At 46.0% G+C, this 26,220-nt stretch overlaps 1 protein-coding gene across 1 annotated transcript in view; it reads left to right on the forward strand.

The window, feature by feature from the left end:
• The window catches only part of ZFAND3 (zinc finger, AN1-type domain 3), a 260,066-nt gene extending 234,557 nt beyond the window's left edge, over positions 1-25,509 (forward strand). Inside the window, exon 6 of the mRNA XM_011986626.1 lies at positions 23,121-25,509. Within this exon, the coding sequence (XP_011842016.1) occupies positions 23,121-23,275 (155 nt within the window). The 3' untranslated portion in view covers positions 23,276-25,509. The remainder of the gene's footprint in view (positions 1-23,120) is intronic.
• The last annotated feature ends 711 nt before the right edge of the window (positions 25,510-26,220 follow it).

Raw genomic sequence — 26,220 nt, forward strand, 5'->3', positions numbered from 1 at the left:
TCCTTTGTCAGATGTATAGATTGTGAAGGTTTTCTCCCACTCTGTGAGTTGTCTGTTTACTCTGGTGACTGTTCCTTTTACTGTGCAAAAGCTCTTTAGTTTTTAAGTCCCAGCAGTTGATTTTTGTTTTTATTTCATTTGCTTTTGGGTGCTTGGTCATGAAATCCTTGCCTAAGCCAATGTCTAGAAGGGTTTTTCCAATGTTATCTTCTAGAATTTTTATAGTTTTAGGTATTGGATTTAAGTCTGTAATCTGTCTTGAGTTGATTTTTGTATAAGGTGAGAGATGAGGATCCAGTTTTATTCTCCTACGTGTGGCTAGTCAATTATCCTAGCACCATTTGTTGAAAAGCGTGTCCTTTCCCCACTTTTTGTTTTTGTTTTGTCAAGGATCAGTTGACTGTAAGTGTCCGGGTTTATTTGTAGATTCTCTGTTATTTTCCATTGGTCTGTGTGCCTTTTATTATGCCATTACTATGCTGTTTTGGTGACTCTGGCCTTATAGTTTAGTTTGAAGTCAGATAATGTGATGCCTCAGGATTTGTTCTTTTTACTTAGACTTGCTTTGCATATGTGGGCTTTTTTTTTTTTTTTTTTTGGTGGGGGTATCCATGTGAATTTTAGGATTGTCTTTCTAGCTCTGTGAAGAATGATGGTGGTACTTTGATGAGAATTGCACTGCATTTGTAGATTGCTTTTGGCAGTATGGTCATTTTCACAATATTGATTCTACCTATCTATGAGCATGGGATGTGTTTCCATTTGTTTGTGTTGTCTATGATTTCTTTCAGCAGTGTTTGTAGTTTTCCTTGTAGAGGTCTTTCATCTCCTTGGTTAGGTGTATTCCTAAGTTTTCATTTTGGTGTGTTTTGTTTTGTTTTGTTTTTGCAGCTATTGTAAAAGCGGTTGAGTTCTTTAGTTGAGAGCTACTGATTTGTGTACATTAATTTTATATCCAGAAACTTTGCTGATTTATTTAATCAGTTCTAGGAGCTTTCTAGAGGAGTCTTTAGAGTTTTCTAGGTGAACAATCATATCATCCATCAGCAAACAGTGACAGTTTGACTTCTTCTTTAACGATTTGGATGCCCTTTATTTCTTTCTCTTGTCTGATTGCTCTTGCTAGGACTTCCAGTACTATGTTGAAGAGGAGTGGTGAGAGCGGGCATCCTTGTCTTGTTACAGTTCTCAGAGGGAATGCTTTCGACTTCTACCCATTCAATATTATGTTGGCTGTGGGCTTGTCATAGATGGCTTTTATTATATTGAGCTGTATTCCTTCTATGCTGATTTTTGTAAGAGTTTTAATCATAAAGTGATGCTGGATTTTGTTGAATGCTTTTTCTGCATCTACTGAGATGATCATGTGATTTTTGTTTTTAATTCTGTTTGTGTGGTATATCCCATTTATTGACTTGAGTATGTTAAACCATTCCTGCATCCTTGGTATGAAACCCACTCGATCATGGTGGATTGTCTTTTTGATATGTCGTTGGATTTGGTTAGCTAATATTTTGTTAAGGATTTTAGCATCTATATTCATCAGGGATATTGGTCTGTAGTTTTCTTTTTTGGTTATGTCCTTTCCTGGTTTTGGTATTAGGGTGGTACTGGCTTCATAGAATGATTTGGGGAGGGTTTCCTCTTTCTCTCTCTTGTGAAATAGTGTCAATAGGATTAGTACCAATTCTTCTTTGAATGTCTGGTAGAATTCTGCTGTGAATCTCTCTGGTCCTAGACCTTTTTGGTTGATATATTTTTAATTAGCATTTCAGTCTTACTGCTTGCTATTGGTCTGTTCAGGGTATCTAATTCTTCCTGATTTAAGCTAGGAGGGTTGTGTCTTTCCAGGAATTTAATCATCTCGTCTAGGTTTTTCTAGTTTATGTGCCTAATGGTGTTCATAGTAGCCTTGATTGATCCTCTGTATTTCTGTGGTGTCCGTTGCAGTCTCTCCTGTTTCATTTCTCATTGAGCTTATTTGGATTTTCTGTCTTCTTTTCTTGGTTAATCTTGCTAATGGTCTATCAATTTTATTTATCTTTTCAAAAAAACAGCTTTTTGTTTCATTTATCTTTTGTAATTTTTTTTGTTTGTTTCAATTTCATTTAGTTCTACTCTGATATTGGTTATTTCTTTTCTTCCTCTGGGTTTGTGATTCCCTCTTAAGGAGTACTTCTAAGAAGTATGGGCCTCAGCCCAGCACTTTAGAGTTCTTCTTTAGAGAGTAAAAATGCAGGTCTTAGGTAATTTGAATGTACCCCCAAGTTAGACCATACTACCTGTACATTTAATAGATTCATTTGTTCATAGGAAACACCAAGGTAATTTAGAACCAAAAAGAATTACGGGAAATTGCAAATGAGTAGTACCCACATCAGTGAGATTTCATATCAGTTCCAGTCACTTCCATTCTCTCTCAGTTAGAGATTTATACCTTGTGGGTGTATGACACATGCCTTCCTCCCACTGTTCTCCCCTTCCCTGCCAGACTCAAAAAATCCTCAGCAGGCACGAGTACATGATGGCTCTGTAACTTACCACAGCCCCTATTGGAGTATGTGGCCTGTAGTGGCTGTCCAGTCAGTGGTGACCAGTAATGTACGAGAAAAAATTGAAAGTCCAAGAAATGTGGTGTTCTCATGAGCCTGCTGGTTATGATTAGCGGAAAGCCTTTTTGGAATAGTGTTTGAAGGCAGGCCCAACCACAGCTGACAGGGAATATTTCTGGGCCAGTAGCCATGTAAATTCTTGAGGTCCAGGGTACACGTGCAGCCTCAGGATTTCCCAGTGGATTATGGCTGAACGAATAAGATCCAGATGGATTGTTTCACCCTTTACCACTAAAAATTGGTAGAGGAGGAAAATAAATCAGACTAGACATATATACTGTCAGATAGGGTAGTGTGCTTGCTTGCTTGAATTAAAATTATTTGGTATGCTTATGAGTTTAATTAAATAATTCAACTTTGGGGAAGGGTGTATTTGCACGAATAAAACCTGTGTTTTTGTTAGTACTTGGACATGAATAAGATGGGTTCTGTGGGCCGGGTGTGGTAGCTCACACCTGTAATCCCAATACTTTGGGAGCCAATGTGGGAGGATTGCTTGAAGCCAGGAGTTCAAGACCAGCCTGGACAACATAGCAAAAATCCATCTGTACAAAAAAATAAAATTAGCCTAGTGTAGTGGCATGTGCTATAGTCCTAACTACTCAGAATCTGAGGCAGAGGAATTGCTTGAACCTAGGAATTTGAGACTGCAGTGAGCTGTGATCATGTCCCTACACTCCAGACAAGGTAACAGAGTGAGACCCTGTCTCATAGAAAACAAAACATATGGGTTCTTCGGAGGTCACAGACCTACTGTGTGTAACCACACTAGTCTCTGATTCCTGCATAACAAACCTGCCATTCCTTGACATATAATCCAAGCAATTAAGGAATATTAGAAGCCATCCATCCGGTGCCAGTCCAGACCCGTAAACTGGCCCTGCATAAACCCCATCATCAGCAGTTTCCTGGCAGGAGCCCCACTGTGTACATCTGCTTGGAGGGAGTATGGCATCTCCTGTTGCTGGGCAGCTTAGATTGACTAGATGCTTCCTCTACCCAGCTTAAACTGGCCTCCCGCTAGACCACATACTCATTCCCCTCACTCTGCCCTCCAGAGCAATCTGTCACAAATCCTCTTCTTCAAACCTGTTCACAGATTTGAGCACTGTGGTGTGAACTTTCCAGCAGCTGAGCTCCGCCAGTAACAAATTCATTTTCGAGACCACAGAACTGATATTGGAGCATCAAGGACAGGGTCAGAAACAGGATTGCCGGACTGGGCTCAGTGTTTGTCTCCACAGTTTTTCTCAGCTGAGGCCCTCACAAAACCTGTTGTCTTTTTTAACAAAACCTTTCATCTGGTGATCTCCTCCGAGACAACTCAACAGTCTTCTCTTGTGTGGAGTCCATGGTTGGCCTCTGTTTATGATACATGTCTCAGAGCATATTGAAATTGTCTGTTTACATGTCTGTCCGTTCTCCAGACCATGAGCACTTAGCGATACTCTTCTGCGGTTCTCGGCTCTTACTGCAGTGCCTGGTGTGTGGTGATACTTTAATAGACACTTGAATACACTGTGAGATCCCTGCATCTTGCAGTTGTGATCTTCTGGGTGAAGGAAGAAGAGGAATAGCTGTATTGAACAGCTACTATATCCTGGGTACCTGTACTTGAGTTATATCATTTGACTCTTAAGAGCATTGTTGGACAAATGGTACCTCCTTTTTTACAGAGTTGAAAACTGAAGCTTTGAAGCTTAGAAATACGAAGGTAGCACCTGGGATTTGAGTCCAGCTCTTTTGAGCTCCCAGAATCCCACCCCTTTCTCATATCCCCAAGCTGGCCCATGGGGTCCCCAAAACAGTGAGGAGAGGACTACAGCATTAACTGTCCATATTTTCACCCATATAGAATTTAGCCCATTCCTTAACCACTTTCCCATTTCAGAGATGCTTTTTATTGAATGGTAAAAATGTATGCACCTGACTGTGAGAACCACTTAAGATGGGGTAATGAGTCATCCAGTGCACTGTGTTTTGTTGTGTCCCATATGCCACATCTAGATCAGATGCTTCTGGAAAACCGGCTCCACAGCATGGCCACCTTTTGGTCTCCCGCTGCACCTGGGTAATACGAGACACAGTGGCATTTAATTCTGTTGACATGCACATTCTGTTCTCCTGAGTGCTAATTCATATCCTCATGTTCCTTGAAAAGTTACCTCCTCCAAGATCCCTTATTGGAGTTGACTTCCCCTTGGTGCTCCCGATTTATTACACATCGCTGAATTATATTGATTTTATTTGCAGTTGATATCTTGCTTTGCTCTTGGTGACCTTCAACTGTTTTTCTCTGCATGTGTCTCCAACTATCTCAAAAGGCAGAAACTAGTGACTTCTTTTTTTCCCTTCTCCTCCACCTAGCCCCTAGAATAGAGCTCTGTAAACAGTGCACAGGTGACCAATAAATATTTTTGACTCCTTGAGCTTGATAGCTTCTTTCCCTTGCTGGACTGACAGCCCAACACTGGAGCCTGCATCCTTTATTTATTAGATGAGATTTCTATAGCACCTTTACTCTGAGAAGATCAATATCAATGAAGTTTGTTTCTGCTTCTGGAAAGTGCTTTTTACCTAAGCAGACCAAAGTCCTGATAAGATCACATGACAGCCCTTACTCCTCAGCTGCTGGGGCCTGGAGACGCAGACTAAGAAAAGCCTCACCACTTCACGTTTTGCCATCTTGTTGCCAGCCACGAGCCTGAATAAAATTGTGTGCCAGTATAAACTCTAGTGTTGGTGGATACTGCAGTCAGTGTTACAAAAAGAGAATTTGCATTTGGAGAGCATTGCCATCTTTTGGAAGGCAGACATGGAGAAGACTGCCTTAGAGGTCAGTATATCTGCCAGTAACCAGATCCCTATGAATGGAGCTTTCATGGGTTGTTGGCTTTCACCAACCTGCCTTATGTCAGGGGGCACTAGAACTGTTCCGTCTCTCAAAGTCATGTTGCTTAGCGAGCTAAGGTTCCTGGGACAGGACCCATGAGGGGCGTGACAGGTGATACATTCCCAGAGACTCAAAAGGAACAAGCTCTGGATAAGTTGGGAATAAGTGCTGAGAGGTGGCACTCTTAACTATTTGGAAAAGGAGCTAGCAGACTTTAAGATCTGGATAGTTGAGACTGACCATGAAATGCTACAGCAAAGTTCAGAGGCAAAAAAAACTGAAAAAGGTGGATGTGTTAGCCCTATAGTTCATTGGAGAACTGCCTAAAATAATTGGATCAACTGGCTTCTCTAAAAAATTTCTCACCTTTCTACATCTCTGTGTTTTGTGCAGGCATCCCCATCCCTAATTCAGGGTTAGACAGAGCTCAGTTAAGAAATGAACACATGAGGCCAGGCGCAGCGGCTTACGCCTGTAATCCCAACACTTTGGGAGGCCGAGGCGAGCGGATCACCTGAGGTCAGGAGTTCGAGACCAGCCTGACCAACATGGTGAAACCTTGTCTCTACTAAAAATACAAAAATTAGCCAGGCGTGGTGGTGTGGACCTGTAATCCCAGGTACTCAGGAGGCTGAGGCAGGAGAATCACTGGAATCTGGGAGTTGGAGGCTGCAGTGAGCCACTGCACTCCAGCCTGGGCAACAGAGCAAGACTCCATCTCAATTTAAAAAAAGAAAGAAAGAAAAAAGGAAATGAACACATTTCTGGTGAGCTGTGTAGACAGATGAGAGGTACACACGTAAGAGCTGCTTGGTGTGGACACTTACCAGCATCGCCAAGCTTGGCCTGCCCTTGAGCCTGCAGTCCAGAAGGCTGCCTCCTCTGTGGAGCAGGTATTAAGGCAGTCATAGCTGTGGATTTCCGTTTCCTTTTACTTTTTTGAGAAACAAAAATGGTCACGACAAGTAAAAAGAAATCCATGTGTTGGAGAGAAAAGAGACACAGTAGAGAAGGACTAGAAATGTCTGGAAATGGAGGAGGAGCAAAAATGGAGGTGTGATGGTAGGTGTGGGAAGTCCACTGGCATTGACCTGAGAGTGGTGTTTGGCCACAGCTGCCAGCGCCTGAGGATGCCACTGCTTATTTCCTCTTGAGATTTGAAGGGTGTTCCCTTTCTCTGTTGTTGCCTGTGGAAATGAGAGGTAGAGCCACCTGTACTGTCTAGTGTATTGCTGTACCCCATTACAGTGCCTGTGACACAGTCCAAAGAAGATTACAGGGAAAGTCCCATGTTGCTTTGGATACTTCCTTGTTCACGATCACAGGCCACACCAACTGGTGCACATGCTAAAATGTACAGTGCCTGGGTGGGTGACTGGAAGACAGATGACTCTGGCCTGTGGGGAGTACTGTCTTCCACAGAAGACAGATCTTTGCATGATCCAAGGCAGGCCTGCTTCATTTGCTCTGATGGCTCCTCCAGAAAAGTACCTTGGGGCCGCAAGGGAGCTAGGGATAAGTGTGTTCCATGCCGATATTAGATTTCTTTATTAGTAGTAAATACTTGCTTTCGCTCTAGGCCATAGGGTGGGAGGTGGCAGGCAGTGGCTTCCACAGGCGAAGATGGGTCCTATGGGTCCAGGAGACAAGCTGGCAGCCACCTGTCTGTGCCCTGAGGACTCTAAGGGTCACGAGGACACATGCTGTGCACAGCCAGCCACTGTTGTCCACACACTCAGTGCTGTTCTTTCTTGGACCATGGCAGCTGTGAGTCAGCGCACAGTAACATTTGTTTCCCTGAGCTCTGCACTGTATGTTCCAGATTCACCCAGGAAGTGGGGGTCCCAGATTTACAAACTAAAGGGCTAGGTTTATGTTAATACTCTTGCATCAATTAAACTGCTCTTCCCTCAAACTAAGGATTAATTTTCCATGGAATCTGGAGTAACTGGACAAAATACCAGGGTGGAATAGGAAATGGATGTCAGTGGGAATTGTGTGGTTACATTCAGTTCTGCATTGTGTGTACTCCACTCATTTGTAATTATGAGCAACTGCAAAGTTTCAGTTCCAGGAGAGGATCCAGTGCCATCTTGGACGTTTCTGGGTTACTCTAAGAGTGAGTTCAGCAAGTGCAGGCTCCTGTGAATAACGGCAATAGAAAGGCACTATTAGGAAAGTAAATGTGCTACTGCAAAAAACGGGATAGACCACAAGCCAGACAGCAGTAATTTTTCAGTCGTGCCCGTGCACTTGTGTTCACCCAGGTAACTGGATGAACTGCATGGTGACGGTGTCCTCTTGTGATGGGGAGGGGCACAGTTACTAGCATTAAATATTGCTAGAAGTAATATTTTTCTGTTTTTCTGTCTTATTGCTAGAAGCAATATTTTTCTATTTTTAATGAGTCAGATGTTTACTCAAATTATTTATTCATTCTGTTCATCTTTATTGAGTTGTAGAGGAAGAGCAAGGAATAAAACTGACAAAAGTCCCTGACCTCTTGGTGCTTTTATTCTTTGGGGGAGAGATGCAGTAAGCAAGGGAACAGATAAACAAGGTAATTTCTGATGGGAGTTGGAGATACGATGTAATAAAATGACAGAGTGATAAGGGAAAGGGGGAGCCGCAAATAGGGAAGGGGGAGGCTAGCACCTGGGAGGACATGAAAGCTGAGCTGAACATAATAGCTGGGAGAGCCAGCCATTCAGAGAGCTGGGAGAGCAGTGCCCTAGACAGAACAAAGGCCCTGGAGGGAGGAACAAACTTGGTGTATCTGAGGAAGAGAAAGCTGGCCAGCCTGGCCGGAGCACAGTGCAGGAGGAGAGTGGAGACGCAGCAGGGATCAGTCAGGGGCTTGCATGTCTTTGCAAATAATCTGATTATTGTAAACATAGTGAGAAGGCATTGAAGGGTTTTAAGCAAAGGAGTGATCTGACTTAAATTTTAAAAATATTCCCCTGGAGAGCCAGGCACAGTGGCTCATGCCTGTAATCTTAGCACTTGGGAGGCCGAGGTGGGAGTATCAGTTGAGCTCAGGCAGTGGAGACCAACCTGGGTAACATAGTGAGACCTTGTCTCTATTTAAAAAAAAAAAAAGAAAGAAAGAAAAAGAAAAAATATATTTCTCTGGGAGAGAAACACATGCTTGTGTATGCATCGATGCATGGGCTCTCAAGAATACATAAAAACAGGCAGTGGTGGTGGTTGCTGGAGAGGGTAACTGAGAGAATGGGATGGGAGACTTACTTTCTACTGTATATCATTTTAGGCAATTTGAATTTTTATTATATTCATGTATTACCTTTAAATAGGCAAAGTAAGAATAAACAACTATAAAACAAGTATATCTCAGGTCAATAATTTTTTTAAAAAAATCCAGAAATTCCTTCCAACTGCTGGGAGGGAGATGGCTTGGAGGGCAGCAAAGGCAGAAGCAGGCAACATGCCTGAGCTGTAGCAGCCTGGTGGAGCCGTTGGCCTCACCGCACTCCAGCCCAGCTGGCTGCCTTTCTCTTCCATCAGCATGGGGAGCTTATTCCTGCCACAGGACATTCGCATGAGAAGAGATGCAGGGCCGATTCAGGACGTTGTTTACATCTAACCAAACCTCTAATAAAGTCAGTGTGAGAAGTAAAGAGAAAGGAGGAATCAAGAATGAGCCCAGAGTCTGACTCGAACAGCAGCTGGGTGGATATATTGCCACTCACTGAGGCAGAGAAGATGAGGAGATAAACTAATGGAGAGGTCAAAAAGATGAAGAGTTGTTTCGAACATGGTACAGTTGAGATTCCTAGCAAACGTTATTCTAGTCAGAAGTGTTTGTCAAGTAGGCCATTGGATATTGGGATTTGGATTTGAGAGGAATTCATGGATGGAAATGTAAGTTCAAGAGGCATTAGCATTGATACCCTACTTGGACCTGGAAGAAATTACGTAAAGGAGAAAATGCAGGAGGATGTCATGCTGGGTGATTTTAGAGGAGAAGCCATGAAGGATTCCAAGGAGCAGCAGTTGGTCAGGTGGGAAGAAAGGAGTGTGACATCACAGAAGACGAAAAATAGAAGTTTTTCAAGAAATGGAAAAGTGGACAAATGCTGTAGAGGTTGAGGTGAGGATATTGGATTTAGCCCCTTGAATACCCGATTGGCCTTTGCTTGCTCCCTAAGGTTCAGAGAACATCATAGTCTTTCTGTACCTAACCTGTCATTCCTTTACCTGACCAAAATATTTTGAGTGAACTAAGCAGTATTTTAGGGATAGAGGATATGTGATAAATTACAGAAGCATGGTACTTGATTTTATGAAATCTAGCCAAGGAGACAAGTTAAATGAACAAATTCCACAAATGACACTAAATTAAAATTGTGACTAGTGATTGAAGGGAAAGTTCAAGATGCCTTGAAAGCATCCAACTGGGCCCTAACCTAGTCTGAGGGTTCAGGAAGATCTTCCTGAGGAAGTCATTGAAGCTAAGGCCTGAATAACCAAGAATTTCATTTGGAAGTTGGTGTGTCTGGGACACAGAATGCAAAGGAATAAATGGCACAAGGGGAAGCGGCAGCCAGTGTTGAGATCATGCTTCAGTGAGGAAGTTTTTATTGTAATCAGTGGGGAACCATTAAGTAAAGGAGCATGGTAATCACAGACAGGGCTGGATCTCATCATCTCATCATCTCATCACATTGGCTGCCCTGAGGAAGGTGGATTTGATGTGGGGGCGACCACCTAAAGGAGGCTATTGCAGTAGCCTTGGAAAAAGATACTGGTGGCTTTGACTAGGTGGTGGCAGTAGAGAGGGCAAGAAGTAAATGGATTTGATTTTTGGAAATCATATCCACAGGACTCGGTAATGGAATGTGAACAGTAAGGAAGATATCAGTGATGACTCCAGGCTTGTGTCATGAGCCACTGGCTGCATGGTGGCCCTATTCTCTTAGAATGGGAGACACTGAAGAAGCAGCAGATTTGTGAGGAAGTAGCAAGTGTCCTGTGTTAGACATCTCAAGTCTGAAATACCTGAGATGCCAAGTAGATAATTGAATGCACAGATAGGGAGCTCCAAAGAGAGGTCTGGGGCAGAGAGAGAAATTTCAAAATTGTTAGCATACATAGTTAGAATTTTAACCTTGAAGAAGAGTGTAGGATTAAGACAGAAAGAAGGTCCAGCACTGAATAATGCTAATATTTCAAGGACAGCAGACGAAGAGCTATCAGAGAAAGAGAAGGAAAACAAGGTAAGCAGGTGTCACAGAGCCCACGGGAGTAGTCAGCTTTCTAGAGGTTGTAAGTGAGAGTTGAAAAGGGTCATTAGATTTAGCGATTTTCAGGCTCCATTCATGGGGTGTTTTGTTTTGTTTTCTGTTTTGTTTTGAGACAGGGTCTTGGTCTGTTGCCCAGGCTAGAGTGCGGTGGCTCGATAACGGCTCACTGCAGCCTTGACTTCCTGGTTGCAAGTGATCCTTCTGCCTCAGTGCCACAAAGTGCTGGGATTACAGACATGAGCCACCATGCCCAGCCGTTCATGGGGTGTTTTTTATACCTAAATTATAACCATTAGGTGAAGTCATCATATCTGAGCCCCCTCTCCTACACTCCCAGTGAAATGGAGCTGGGCTATGGGGTTATTAATACCTTCCACACAGGAGATTTGTAGAGTCCTTTAGTGGGCTATCCATTCAGTAGGGCTTTCACTATAGTGTGCAGTCTGACTTCAGATTTGAACTCATGTCTGCAGAAAATATTTTTCTGACACTGAATAAGCCTCTTCCCCTTCATGGGAGTTGTTTGTAAATAAACTAACTTTATGGAGAATCAAGAAGCCAGCTTCTCTGCCCGTCCCCACCCCCACCCCCACCACACAGTCTTATAACAGTGGACAGCAGACATTGTAGGACTTGTGACTTTGCAGTTCAGATTTTGTGGAAATGGCAAAAGCATGCTTGTACTTTTAACTCCTCTGAATGACCTTTTTGAGTTATCGTGGTGAAAACAAGAAGCCCTTAGAGAAACTTCATTCTTAACACAAGCACATAAAACAAGTGCATGTAACGCTGGCACAGTTTGGGTGAAAACGTAGATTGTTTGCAGAATGTCTACAGCCCATTCCTTTCTCCTGCTTTTTCTTTCACCACAGCCCCCGGCCTGACAGACTCGGGGAAGTAGACATGAGGCTTTTCAACAAATAGTCAGTACACGACCAAACTGGGCAACACATGCTCTGCCTCTGTTTGTGACAGTCTTGCAGAATACTCAGCTGTACCTGTGGAGATGCCTCTGCCAGGGCAGAGAAGCTCCTCTCTGATGTCCTTGGAAAGTTTCTGTGTCCCTTTCATGGTGTCCCTAACCACTGAGTGCTTTCCAGCCTGCACTGTGTAGTCTTCGTATATTTAATTCAGATTTCTCTGAAATTTGCATATCTTCAGAAATTTTTACTGAGCTTGTCACTTAGCATGAATTATAGTCTATAAAAACAGGCTTGTGGAGGGGGAGAGAGGAAACTTGTACATCATAGGTTCAGAGGAAGATTTCCACGTTCATTCTCTCTTGTCAGCAGTGACTTCTCAAAGGAGAATGGAACCAGAATCCAGATGGGGAGGTAAAAGCAAATGGGGCAGAAAAAAGGCTGTGTGAATGGAGGAGGAAGGAACAGACATGATGGGGGAAGGGGGTCTGAGTCGTAATGCCAAGCATGTCAGCTGCACCATGTAGGGCAAGATGGCAAAAGGGATGACCACACTCTGAAGAATCATCCCAGGACCAACCAGTCTTCCTCGAGCACATGCCGGGTGCTTCACAGGCACGGTGTTCTTTTATGCCCATAACAACCCCATCTTATAGCAGACACAGCTGAGGTTCTTCAAGGTTAAATGGCTTGCCCTGAGCCAGTAATGTCAAAGCAGCCCTCACTTTACCTGACATAACTGTCAAAGCAGAGCAGCGGGAACCTGAATTCAGTACTTGGGGTCCAAAGCACACACTCCGTGCTGTATTATCCTGAAAGAGAATGTATAGTTCAGCTGTTAAGGGACTTGCTGTGGAAGCAGGGTTGGGACTAAGCTACAGGTCTCTCCTGATTCCAGTTTCTTATCTGCGTACACCCTGTGATCCCAGCGTGTTGATTGAAAGGTCAATTGGGAAAGATGGGGAAAATGTTCCTTTCTTTTCCAGGTGTTTCTCTGGAGAGAGATGTATGGCATTTATAGTCTGATGCCCCCTGACCACATTGCCACTCAGACATTCTGTGCCTTGGATGAACTGACTCTTGCCTGCAAAGGTGCCTTCAGGGAGGCTAAACTGGCCACAGCTCCGTGGCGAGCCATGTGTCAGGAGCTTGGCAACTGAGTTACCCCCCACGGGCCCAGGCTGTGTCCTCAGCAGCTCCTGGATAGAATGTGTGCAGCTTCTTTTGTCATCTCTACTTTAACTTTGGAGCTGTTTTTTTAGGAGACTGCTCTGTCTGAGAAGATAGTGTTTTAAAAGATTGGGAAATGCTGAAAGAGAAGGCCAAACAAATCAGGAGCCTACTGAAAGGAGAATAAGATCATTCCCAAAACAGAAGTTTCTTACCAGCACAGCACTCTTCCCCTGAGAGCCGCGTAGGGGCTGGAGGAGGTGGAGGGGCCTGCCAGGAGTGCAGGTGCCTCCTTATGGGGTTTTGGACCCCAAAGACTACCCCAGGTACCAAGTGGTTAATGCCACCTGCTTTCAGCTACTGAAATGAAATGATGTTTGAAAGAGCAAGTCATTTCATTATTCTTGTGACAAAAACTGCCTTGAGCCATTTTCTCTTAGTTTTTAAATATATGTTCATCTCCAGATAAAACAGCCTAGCATATGAGCCTGCAGCCAGCCCCTGTCTCCTCGTATGCTGGGCATTGAAGGGTTTGCTTGGAGGAGAGTTCTCATAAGTCACAATATCTTTCATGGTATGGGCCTCCTAACCCCCTACCCCCTGGGTTGCAAAAATAGCTTTTCCTACATGGAGGCAAGAGTGAGCGATGGGAGGCTTGTTCTCTGGCTGTCAGGTAAAGTGAGAGCTGCCTGAGCTGGGTGATAGAAGGAGACATTACTGGGACGAAACCGATATTCTCCACAGAGAGGAAAGAGGTAATTAGAGCTTTTGCAAGAATGGGGCTGTCTGGAGAAACAATAATAAAGGACATGAACAGTGGTGAATTTTTTTATACTTTTAAAATGGCATGTGTACAAACTGCATGGGGAGCTTCGTTAAGCTGGACTGTGGCACAGTTTTCTTGCCTGCACTGCTGACGGCTTTCTGAAAGTGATGTGACGGCACATGCCAAGGGAGGGCTCTCGATCACCGCTGACGGTGCACAGCTGCCTTATGAGTTCTTTGCACAAGGCTTTTGTATCTTTGCCTCTATCATACTGCTTTTGGTTCTAACATTTAGCTGGCATGTAACTGATATTTTAATTTATTTGGAGGAAAGCAGATGATTGCTTCTGTTTTAGAGCTGTCTCGATATGATTTAGTGTTTCTTATGAAATTGTTGAGGAGGAGCGTGGGCTTTTCTAAATTGCAAGTTTTCCTTCTCTTTGAAAAGCAGACAGACCGATGCCCAGCTTGTTGATTCACTGTGGGTTTGGTTCCAGCACCCTGGGCAGCTGACTTCTGTCCATCCACTGGTTCTCTTCTCAGCCCAGCAGAGCACTATGTCAGCCAACTCAGCAGGCTGGGATCCAGTTGTGTGTGTTGGAGTCTAATGATTTTCCCCTTACCATGCAAAGCCAGGGATGGAGGAGAATGTAAAGCAGATGCATTCCATTCCCAAAACACCTGCAGCTGCTTTGCCTGTACCCTGGCCTGATGAAATAAAATGCATTTAGATCCTTTAATATAATACATTTCTGTGCTACAAATTCTGCCTTGGGCATTGGGTCAGCGGATGTGGTATAATCCACAAATTGCTGCTGGTGGGAGTATAAATGGCTAATGCTTTACAACAAGCTTCCCTGTAACCACCTGCTGTTCCCAACGTGTACTTACATATGAGCTGTGAGGCCAGTGAGCTGTCCTGACCCAAAACGTGTACTTACATATGAGCTGTGAGGCCAGTGAGTTGTCCTGAGCTTTAAACAGTTGTTACTTTGCTGGAAAAATATGATTTTTAAAAAAATACGGTTGCTTAATCATTTAAGGAAGATGAGTCAGGGATATTTGTCATTTATTTTTGAAATAGACACTTTAGATGCCAAGTGGTACCTATTAATGAGTTGAGATTTGGAGGGTCAGCTCAGGATGCTTTGAGAGGTCTTGGTAGCTTCTATCTGCTGGAGCTCATGTGCATCCACAGGAATAGTCTGTGATTTACCACAGAACCAGATATACCTGCCGGGGCCCCATCACTGTGCTGCCCCCAGCACAGGCTGGGGTGTGGGGAGCAGGTGCCTCTGTGCAGACAGCAGCATGCTGCCACCTCAGGCTGCACACCAGCAGAGCGTGTTACAGTACCTCATCCCCAAGACTCATCAGTATTTTTAGGTCCTCCTTCAACTTTTGACAATTTGAAATTTAAATGAGCAAGGAAGTGTAAAACATTTGCAAATGAGGTAAAAACACCTGAGCAGCTGGAGCTGCAGCCCTCCCTGGTCTATGGCTGTAATAAAACAGCCACTTGAGGGAGCTTCCAAGTGAAGGGGTCTGCAAGAAAGCAAATGTTTAATTAATTATAGTCCAAAAGTATCCAGAGCTGCCCAGTTTTGCCAACTTGAAATAATTATTTTTACTTCAAGATAAAGCCAATAAGCAACATTTCTGTCTGGCACCGATTGAATCAAAATGTCAAGGGCTCAACTTTTGTGACTTTCAGCATCCCCTTCTTTGTCTCCCTCAGGAAATTCTGTGTAAATGGACAGTTCTAACACCTACCCAATTCTTAGGAATTGGAGGGAAATGCTGGTCTGTAGGGTCCAGGGGCCTCAGCCAAGGGTGGAGGCCTCACCTCAGGCAGGATGTAAGGTGGGCTCCTTCCCTCTGCCCTCCAGCTCCTGCTCCACCCGCCTCCCCAGGCCCCTTACAGCAGCCGTTCCCTGTGGCCAGTGGGGGAAGGGAACCAGCCAACGCTACTTGACTTGGTTCAGCTGCCCTCCGTGCCTAGCCTGCCAGCATTGCGAGAGGTAAAGAACACAGAACACAGACCCAGCCCCACCTTCTAGGTTGAGTTACACCTTGGAGTGTTCGTTTTGATTGATGTTGATTTTTGTATATAAGTGAGTGAGATGTTGTTACAATTTTCACAGCACTTAGAACAAGGTGTTGGATGTTGTGGCACCTTTGCCTAATGATGGCATTTGTGCAGATTGTTCTCAGTCACGTAGGTTTAGTCTCAAAACACCCACACCTACTCCCTGTGTAGACAGAGGTGAGGTGTAGCCGTGGATGAGAGATCTGAATGAATTGTATCCACTTCACATGTTAGCTTTAAAAGCTGTAGGGTCATGTTAGAAGTTTGGTTCCCGCCAAATGAGCAGTTTTAGAGCTCTGCGTGTCAGATTTTTATGGGTCTTGGGAAAATGCTCCTTAGTTCCGTTTTCTGCTGGGAATGTGTTTCTAAGGCCCTTTAGGTGTTGGGCATCTTCAGGTTTCTGTGGCACATGGGTCTTTAGGGCCATAGGCCCCATTTCCGCATCAGGAGGGCTGAGTCCAGATGTGCTGGTTTAATATTTTACGAGTGGCCTCCATTGAAATACCTGTTCTCCCGAGAGAGGTGTCCCTACCCCCCTGCCTCTCTGTTTCTGGTGAGTGAGCTGAAAACTGCCTCCTGCATTTCTCATTCACATGGGATTCTTTCAGGACAGAGCTTTAGATAGGTCTTGAATTGTGTTTTTGCCTTTTGCTATGATCTTGTGTCTTTGGTAGTGACAGTCAGGGAAGTGATTGCTCTACCCTCGTCACTTGCTGTCCACAGCCACAGGCTTGGGCAGGGCCCCGGGATCACAGCCTTAGGTGGTTCAGCCACTGTGACTATCTGGACAGGCATCCTCTTCTTCCGTTCCTGTTCCATGTGCCCCCTCTCGATGCTGTCTGCTCACTTGAAGGAGGTCTTCTCAGATGGTGGGTGTAGCTGGTGGAGACCCTGGGGAGACTTTCCCCTCAGATCACAGGGGGTGACTGGTACTACCTGCTATGGTTGGGCCTCCTCACTAGTCCTGCTCTCCTTCTTCCCATGCTAAGGGCGGCCTGTAAGAAGCCAGGATGGTGGCAGGCAGAGAGGCCTCAGTCCAGAGGGCCATGGAAAGTGGAGTCATGGAGCACAGTGCCTGCAGAGCTGCTGTTTCACTCTCCCTTTGAAGTCAAGGGCTCATCCCATATTGCTCTTCAGTGCCAGAAAGCAAAGGGACGCCCATACAAGTTCTTGAGCGTTTTGTGCAGACTTACTGAACACAACTCAGGTATCCTTAAGGAAGCTCTGCAGCTTCCTCCTGGACCAGTATTTCATGAAAATCCAGTCATCCTGCGCTCAAAGGAGCAGGGTAGCCAGTCATGTGATTTGGCAGGAGAAAGGGATATGGTTAAACCACATTTAGCAGGCAGATTACATTTTCAACCACTTTGCCATGACTCTTCCCCTCTCTTTTTGGGGAGTGAGCGTCCTTTTAACCATATTCCCCATCCCTTATCGTCCTTTATCCCTTCAAAGCACCAAATGATATATAGCTACAGTAAGCAAAAATCTGTTGAAATGTTTTTAAAAGTACATGCTACTGAACAATAGGGCCATAAGGAAAATATAGATATGGGAATGTATGTAAATGAGTCAGTGAATTTGATTTTTTTTATTTGTACAAATTTATGGGGTACATGGGAAATTCTGTTACATGTATATAATGCATGTGATCAGGTCAGGGTTAGGGTGTCTGTCACACGAGTACAGTACATTTTTGCTAAGTATAGTCATCCTACTCCACTATCTAATATTGAATTTATTCCTTCTATCTTACTATATGTTTATACCCTTTAGTCCACTTCTCTTCATCCACCTCCCTCCCCACACTCACCCTCCCAGTCTGTGTCTTTTCACTCTCTACCTCCATGTGTTTAAATTAGTTAGCTCCTGAATATAAGTGAGAACATGGGATATTTGCCTTTGTGTGCCTGGTGTATTTCACTTAAGATAATGACTTCCAGTTCCATCCATGTTGCTGCAACTGACATGATTTCATTCTTTTTGACTGAAGAGTACTCCTCTGTGTATATATACCACATTTTTTTTATCCATTCATCCCTTGATGGACACTGAGGTTGATTTCATATCTTTGCTTTTGTGAATAGTGCCACAATAAACATACGAATGCAGGCATCCCTTTGATGTATTGATTTTTTTTCCTTTGGGTAGATATCCGGTGGTGGGATTGCTGGATCAAATGATAATTCTTAGTTTTTTGAGAAATTTGCATACTGGTTTTTATAGTGGCTTTCCTAGTTTACATTCCCACCAACAGTGGGAGTTCTCTCTTCTCTGCATCCTCACTAGGATCTGTTGTTTTTTTTGTCTTTGTAACAATAGCCATAGTGACTGGGGTAAGATGATATATCTCATTGTGGTTTTGATTTGTATTTCTCTGATGATTAGTGATGTTGAGTATTTTTTTCATACACCTGTTTACTGTATATCTTCTTTTGATAATTGTCTATTCATGTCCTTTGCCTAATTTTTAATAGGATTTTTTTTTTCCTGTTAAGTACCTTATGTACTCTGGATATTAGTCCTCTGTCAGATGAATAGTTTGCAGATATTTTTTCCCATTTGGCAGGTTTTCTCTATGCCTGGTTGATCATTTCTTTTGCTGTGCAGAAGCTTTTAGTTAGTTAAGTCTCATTTGTCTGTTTTTGTGTTTGTTGCCTGTGCTTTTGAGGTCTTAGTCATAAATTATTTGCCTAGATCAATGTCCATAAGAGTTTTCCCTAGGTTTTCTTATAGTATTCTTATAGTTTCAGGTCTTGAGTTGGAGTCTTGAGTCCATTTTGAGCTGATTTTTGTGTGTGGTGAGAGATAGGGGTCCAGTCTCACTCTTCTGCATGTGGCAGGCCAATTCTCTGAGCACCGTTTATTGAAGGGGATTTCCTCTCCCCAGTGTAAGTTCTCATTGACCTTGTCAAAGATCAGCCAGCTGTGAATATGTGACTTTATCTGATTTTGATTTTAATATATAACTTTTTAAAATCTGGGGAAAAAAGAAATACATGATACCCTGGGTAATAATACCAGAGCTGCTGTCATAGTTCAGCAGGTCAGTTCTGTGTCCTTAGTGTCTTCATCCCTTCTGGAGGCCACTGTCCTTGGCCCTCTCTGGAAAGGCCCTTATTGGTTTCTAACAAATGATGTAGAGGAAGTGTTAAGGCTGGCCTAGCTAACACGACTATAAATCCTCTGTGCTCTAAAACTGCTCATCATTGAAATTATGGAAAACAATCTTCTGTAGCAGCCTGGACTCATCTCTCTCCATACCCAGCTTGGATCCCAGAATTCAGTCAGAGAGCAACCCAAAGTTCATGACGCTTGCAGTGGTTTCTGGAAACAGATCTGTGACTACCAAGAAAAGAGGATAAAGATTCATCCCATCCACCAGTCATTCCCACGCACCTCTGCCCGCCATCCCCTGTATCCAGGACAACCCCCTTCTGACACCAAAATGCATTTCACCATTGGCTGCTGTCAGTAGATAATATCTGCTCAGCATTTGGGACAAGTTCCAGACATAACTTCCTCTTAGTGAATGATCTGACAGGAGAAGGAATTGAGCTTAATTTATGCCACCTAATAACTTCAGTGCAGCTACTTGGGGAGTTAGCCCTCCAGAGTTTCCCCCAAACTTTTCTCCAGTGAATTACAATACCATATATTCTCATTGCTACCAGCGTGCTCCCAAAATCTATCTGCTGTTTAATAGTTTTTACCTTTCAAAAATACAAGCTGGCTGGGTGTGGATTTTTGAAAACATTCCTCCTGCCTTGGCCTCTCAAAGTGCTGGGATTAGACGGTGCCTTCTCATCCCAGCAATCCCAGCACTTGGAGAAGTCGAGCCGGGAGGAATGCTTGAAGCCAGGAGTGTGAGACCAGCCTAGGCAACACAGTGAGACCTTGTCTCTACAAAAATAAAATATAAGAAAATAGCTAAGTGTGGTGATGTGTGCTTGCAGTCACAGCTACTGGGGAGGCTGAGGCAGGAGGACCTCTTGAGCCCAGAAGGTTGAGGCTGCAGTGAGGTAGGATCGCACCACAGCACTCCAGCCTGGTGACAGAGCAAGACCCTGTCTCAAAAAAAAAAAAAAAAGAAAAAAGAAATCTAAGCCAAGTGTCAAGATGTGTCTAACAGGTACACAGAACCTGGGCAGAGAAATAAGGTGTTTTGGGCTAGTAGAGGGAATATCAGGGTAGCTACTGTGATAGAGGGTAAAGGGAATATCAGGTAGCTACTCCCTGGGCGGTAGAGGGAATATCAGGGTAGCTACTATGGGTGTCACTCCCTGTTCCTTCTTCCAGAGGCCTGGGGCTCTCACATCCACCGAGTTGGCTGCTCTCTAGCTGGCGGAAGGCAAGCTAAGCAAACATGGAGAAGGGGGGCCAGATGCAGCCTTTGCCTTCCACCCTAGTCCGTCTTTGACTAATGAGGTGTTAAGCTGAGCCAGGAGCCAAGTTAATTCCAGTGGTAATCCATTTCCTGCTGCTTTTATTCAGCCAGCACCATTCATCAGAAGGAGAGGAGAGCCCCTGGGACCTTCTGAATCATCCCAGTATCTTGAAGAAAGGGAAGGGAACGGGCAGCAGGGGTCCACCCACCCCTTATTATAGATGCTGAAAGAACAGAAATATGTCAGGACTTGGTGACAGAAATGTCTGCAGACACATCCTGATGCCATCCTGCTGGTGCCCCTACCCTAAGCCCTGACTGGCAGCAGGTTCTCCCTCACCAGGTAGGCTTTGCTACAAAAAGATGATTTTGCTTGTTAGATGGAGGATGCATATTGAGGCCATCCACGCCTCTGCTGCAAAATCCTTTAGGAGAAAGACAACTGGTATCCAATATCTTCGAGTAATGAACTTATCAGTAAATATAACACATGAGCTCATTAATCTTAACTTTGCTTTTGAACCAAGTGGGAGCTTGGCTTCTCAGGAGACAAAAATTTCATCTCTGTTCTTTTCCTTAAACCCAATCCCAATTTAGAGTCAAACATATTGCCCTGCTCTCCCTGGGAAGCAGTTAATAATGTTTTCTCACACAATGGATGGCCCAAGCTCAGCTGGGTCACTCCCAGCCCCTCAGGCTGTGTACATGTCCCCTGCACACAGCCTGGGCTCCAGGCTTCCTAGTAGGGTGTGAGCACCGGCTACATCCTTGAGGCTGGTTGGTCCTCAGCCATTGAGGACACCACACATTCTCCTTCCTTCAGGCTGAGGAATATAGGTGGAGTTAATCTTAGAAGTTAAGGCTATTGAAGGGGCCGGGCGCGGTGGCTCAAGCCTGTAATCCCAGCACTTTGGGAGGCCGAGACGGGCGGATCACGAGGTCAGGAGATCAAGACCATCCTGGCTAACACGGTGAAACCCCGTCTCTACTAAAAAATACAAAAAAAACTAGCCGGGCGAGGTGGCCGGCACCTGTAGTCCCAGCTACTTGGGAGGCTGAGGCAGGAGAATGGCGTAAACCCAGGAGGCGGAGCTTGCAGTGAGCTGAGATCCGGCCACTGCACTCCAGCCTGGGCGACAGAGCGAGACTCCGTCTCAAAAAAAAAGAAGTTAAGGCTATTGAATATTAATCTTAAATCTTAAGGCTGTTGAAACTGTTGTTCATCCTGGCCACTTCTTCCTTGCTTGGGCGCTTGCTGCTCTTCTAAAAGCACAGCCTCTCCATCTCTGAAAAGACGTTGATGTGAGGAGGGATGAGTCAGTTTGCAAGGGCTGTTCTTTATGGCCTGGATGAGGGCTTAAAAGAAAGAAGTCTGAAAAGAGATGCCGTTGGCTTGGAAAACAAGTGAGGAGAGTGTTTGCCTGGGCAGGCTGCTGTGGGATGCCTGCTTCAGACAGGGGGAGCAGGTTTAGGAATGGATCTGGACTCACCCAGAAGCTTGCTCCTGTGAACCTGATCTAGGCTCACGGGGCCTAGAGGTGTGGTGAGTTAATGCCAATGGGATAAGAAGGTGGTGAGGAGCCAGCCAGCACTGGCAGGTGTCTTCCTAGCCCTGATCTTGTTCTCCCCAGTGTTCCTGAAAGAGACAGCCGGCAGACCCTGGGGACCTCAGACGTCTGTGCTCCACATGCATATCAGCCGCTCTAGAAATTGCCTGGGAAGCGGGAGGGAATGGGTGACACCTTGGTGCAGCTGTGCACCCTGTGTTCTCTGAGCCTGGCTCCTGGCTCCCTGCAGCCCTCCCCTCCTTGTTCCCGGCCCAGAGTGACGTTACCTGTACCAGCTCCCTGCTTGGTAGGCCTCTTGACTGGTCTTTTCATCACTGGTCTTTTCCTCTTATTTACCAGACCAATGTCTCCTTCGGATTTCTCTGCTTCGAAAAGAGCCTTGCAGCATCCTGCACTTCTGGGAGGGAAGGACAGTTGGGAGGCCCTGAGTGTGGGGATCTCAACCTTGCCCACCTACCTGGTGAAGTTAGAAGTATCAGGTTCTGGCTGGGCGCAGTGGCTCATGCCTGTAATCCCAGCACTTTGGGAGGCCGAGGCAGGCAGATCACGAGGTCAGGAGATCGAGACCATCCTGGCCAACACGGTGAAACCCCGTCTCCACTAAAAATACAAAAAATTAGCCGGGCGTGGTGGCCGGCACCTGTAGTCCCAGCTACTCCGGAGACTGAGGCAGGAGAATGGCGTGAAACCCGGGAGGCAGAGGTTGCAGTGAGCCGAGATCACTGCACTCCAGCCTGGGTGACAGAGCAAGACTCCATCTCAAAAAAAAAAAAAAGAAGAAGAAGTGTCAGGTTCCTTGGAGATGGCAATTCGAGCCCAGCATTGCTGTCCTTTCCTCTGTTTCTATCTAATACCTTTTCTAGCACTAGAAATAATCCACTTTCCTTTGAGAGCCCCTACTCATTTGTGGATTGTGGTTTGATCACTCCCACCATCCTCTCTAGCCCCGGCTGTACAGGAGGTGGAATGTCATTTAAGACATAATCATTTCTCCTGCCTCCTAGAAATGGTGGGCATCCTGTGGTGGAAATCACAGTTTTCCTGAGCCAAGGAAAGTGCTGAGCTGACAGCCTGTGCTCTTCCGCCTGCGTGGTGCTGGCGGGGGCGCAGAGCCCACTCATTTCCAAGGAGAGGGCTGTGTCTCACTGCAGCCATCAACTTAGGGTTCTACCCTTCAAGGGTCCAGGCAGGGGCAGCCTCTGAGCAACCACAGCTTGTGAGTTGGGAGGGCATCAGACGGGCTTGAGCAGCTGTGGAATGCGAAGTGCTGACCCTCTTGCTACAGGGTGTGGGTGTTGGAGTGAGCTCTCTGCTGCATCAGGAACCCCTGCAGTGACTGTTGTCCACCCACTGGGATGCCCTTCCATCCTCTGGACAAAGGCAGTAGTGAGGCTCTGTGCACTTGGAGGCCACCTTAATACTCTCTTTCCTCTGCTTCTCCCGCTGCTGCAGGTTATGTGTTCTGTATGTTACATCGCCTTCCCGAGCAGCACGACTGCACATTCGACCACATGGGCCGCGGCCGGGAGGAAGCCATCATGAAAATGGTGAAGCTGGACCGGAAAGTGGGGCGCTCCTGCCAGCGCATCGGGGAGGGGTGCTCCTGAAGGCCAGGCATGGCCACCACATGACGCTGTTCTTAGTTCACTAATGTTAGCCTTATTTAGGACAAAGTCAGCCAGACACCTTGTACTGGGCACGCGTCAGACTGCAGCCAGTCCGTTTCCTTTCTTTAGCCAGCCATCCTGGTACTGTAGTTTAGGGGTTGATGGTGGTTGAAATTGATTTCTGGCTGGTTACTAAGGTGCCTGCTAGCCATTGTATAAAATTAAAACATGAAGAATATTTTTTTTTGAGCATGGCTAGTGGATTTAAAACAACACATACCTGTCACTGCTGGAGTCAAACTTATAAAAAGCCTTAAGTGGAAAGTGTTCCAGACGGAGACTCTGAGTTAATAGAGGAGTAGAAGCTGGTGTTAAAGTTCCCACGACGCACATGGCTTTGCCAGAAACTCTGTTTAATGTTCGGCCTTTCACCTCTTCACTTATCCTTAGTCCCAGTAGCCAGGATACCTGATGGCCACGTGTGCCTTGGCCACAGGAGGCTGCTGAGATTGGCCACATGGCTGGGCTGGGTGGTGGCCTCACTCTCCCGCAGAGCTGGAAATGGGGGGTGGGGGACAGATTCTCACGGAAATTTTTTTACCTGACTTGCTATGAAAAAACTCATCACACAAGAAGAGAAACAGTAACCTCACTTTGAAAATTAGTTCCACTCAAGACTAGTCCACGAACGAGACCCGCCTTTTCTACACAGGATCCAAGGTCACGAGAAGCAGCCAGAGTGCCCTGTCCCCGCCGGCTCTGGTCTGCCATTCGCCAGTGCAGGGATCTGGCACGGACCAGATGTGGCGAATGGCAGCACAGCGCGGTGGCCGGGTCTGCACACTGGCCTCTGCAGCCAGATTTCTATATTGGGAGTTTTTTAAAAAGACATTTCATAGCCAACAAGAATCAGTAGAAGTGCTGGGAGCAGCTAGGGAAGCTGCCACCCACGGGCTCTGCCCCTTCCAGCTGGAGCCGCCCGTGCCTCCAGGGGCCAAGAGGATGATGTCGTGGCCTCCATTCTCGTTTCTATGCAGCCCCATAGTCCAGGGACACCCAGTCCACATCTACTACATAGCAAGTTTAGTAAGGGAAGGCAGCATACGTCCCAGGGACAGTGTGTTTGGATCTGTCTAGAACAGCGGTTTGTGGCTGTGGCCCAGCTCCGAGAGTGGTATTTGCTCTGGTGGGTGAGGGCCTGAGGGTGCATTTCTCCACCTGTGCCCCCTCATGTTCACAGAGGAGTTCAGCAGCTGCAGCTGCTCAGGCCAGGTGGGGAAGGGTGGGGGTGGGCCTCATTGCCCCATGTTAGGAAATCACTACCAGTCAGGTGGGGCTGGGGCTGGGGCTGGGGCTGGGTGGACAGGATCAGGATTCTCTTGAAAGCCCAGGCAGGGTGAGCGGTCCCAGTGGTTCTAGGTCCGCATCTGATCCGGGTGGATGAGGGCAGGAGGCCCCTGCAGAGGCAGCGTGGATCTGCCCACACATAGGCTACTGGAATAGTTTAACCCAGCAACTTTCCTTTTATAAAACAACAAATGGTTCAACTCTGTCTACAAATTAACAGCTGAACACCTGCAACTGCAAATATTTTTTTGATCCGACGTACTGAAATAGGAAGTCATGCTCTTCCCACCCTCCACCCACCAGAGTGGAACCCGCTGCAAAATCCCCAGCCTTAATTCTTGCTTCAGGACCCAGACCGGTGTCTTGCTCTAGGGCAGCCCAGGGCAGAGGGGCCAGGTCTGCCCAGCGTTTACCACTGCTGTCAAGCCACAGCCCTTGGCCACCATATGGGCCATCCTCAGTGAGGCAGCCCCGCCTAGGCCTCCGCCAAGCTCTGGTCCCGAAGAGGCTGTGCGCTCCCTTCCCGGCCCTCCCCAGGCCCTGCCCACTGCCTGCTGCATGGAGGCAGCCGTGGGAAGGAGCCCTGGGGAGCCGGCCCAGGGGAGCGAAGCCCATGTTCGCTTCCTGACTTAGAGCTGGGGGGGTGGGGGGTGGGGCTTGTTCCCCTGCAGTATCTGTTCTGTGAAGTTTGTTAAATGTAAGGAAAGCTTAAATTCTTGTATCTTTAAAAGAGAAAATCTTATTTAACCCTTTTGTGTTCTAGATTTACTTACACACATAGCCTAGAGCTCAGTTTTAGTTTTAACATTGTGAAAATATTAAAAGAATCTTGTAACTTTATTCTTTTTTCTCCTGCTGAAAAAAAAAATTAAACCAATCGTATGAAAGTTTCGCTTCCTTGTTTCGCCCACTCTCCTAAGTGCCCCCTGGGTTGCTGGGAAAACTGACCCATCTCCCTGGCCAGGGCTGGAAAGAGATGGGGGCCTTGTGTGCAGAGTCCATCTGCAGTACTTGGGGGCACTCGTCCAGTTAGTGTCCAGGCTAAACATCCACTTCCTTGCTTTTTGTTGGGGGCCTCTGCCCTGGGCAGCTGCGGGGCTGGCCTTGGGGTAAAGGTGGGTCTGCAGGGCCAAGCCTGTGCCAGCAGCCAGGAGGTTACACACTGGGGGAGATGAGAAAATGAGCCCCAGCCCTGAGGGCCCCAGGTATGAGTGGAGTGGGTGCTGAGTCTTGAGGGAAGGCAGCATGCCCTAGACCTGAACCCCACCCTAGGAACGGCCTCCAGGGTGGATGACGAAGGCTCCCGAAGGCTGGCTTGGAGGGAGGTGTGTGCTGTGGCACTCTTTAGTGTATAGGATGAACTTACTACATTTTTAAATGTTTAAAAAGCATTTGGTAGGATGGGCACAGTGGGTCACGCCTGTAATCCCAGCACTTTGGGAGACAGAGGTGGGCGGATCACGAGGTCAGGAGATCAAGACCATGGTGAAACCCCGTCTCTACTAAAAATACAAAAAGTTAGCCGGTGTGGTGACAGGCGCCTGCAGTCCCAGCTACTCGGGAGGCTGAGGCCAATGGCGTGAACCTGGGTGGCAGAG

This window comes from Mandrillus leucophaeus, unplaced genomic scaffold (assembly GCF_000951045.1).
Source record: "Mandrillus leucophaeus isolate KB7577 unplaced genomic scaffold, Mleu.le_1.0 Scaffold3, whole genome shotgun sequence".
NCBI classification, from domain to species: Eukaryota; Metazoa; Chordata; class Mammalia; order Primates; family Cercopithecidae; genus Mandrillus; species Mandrillus leucophaeus.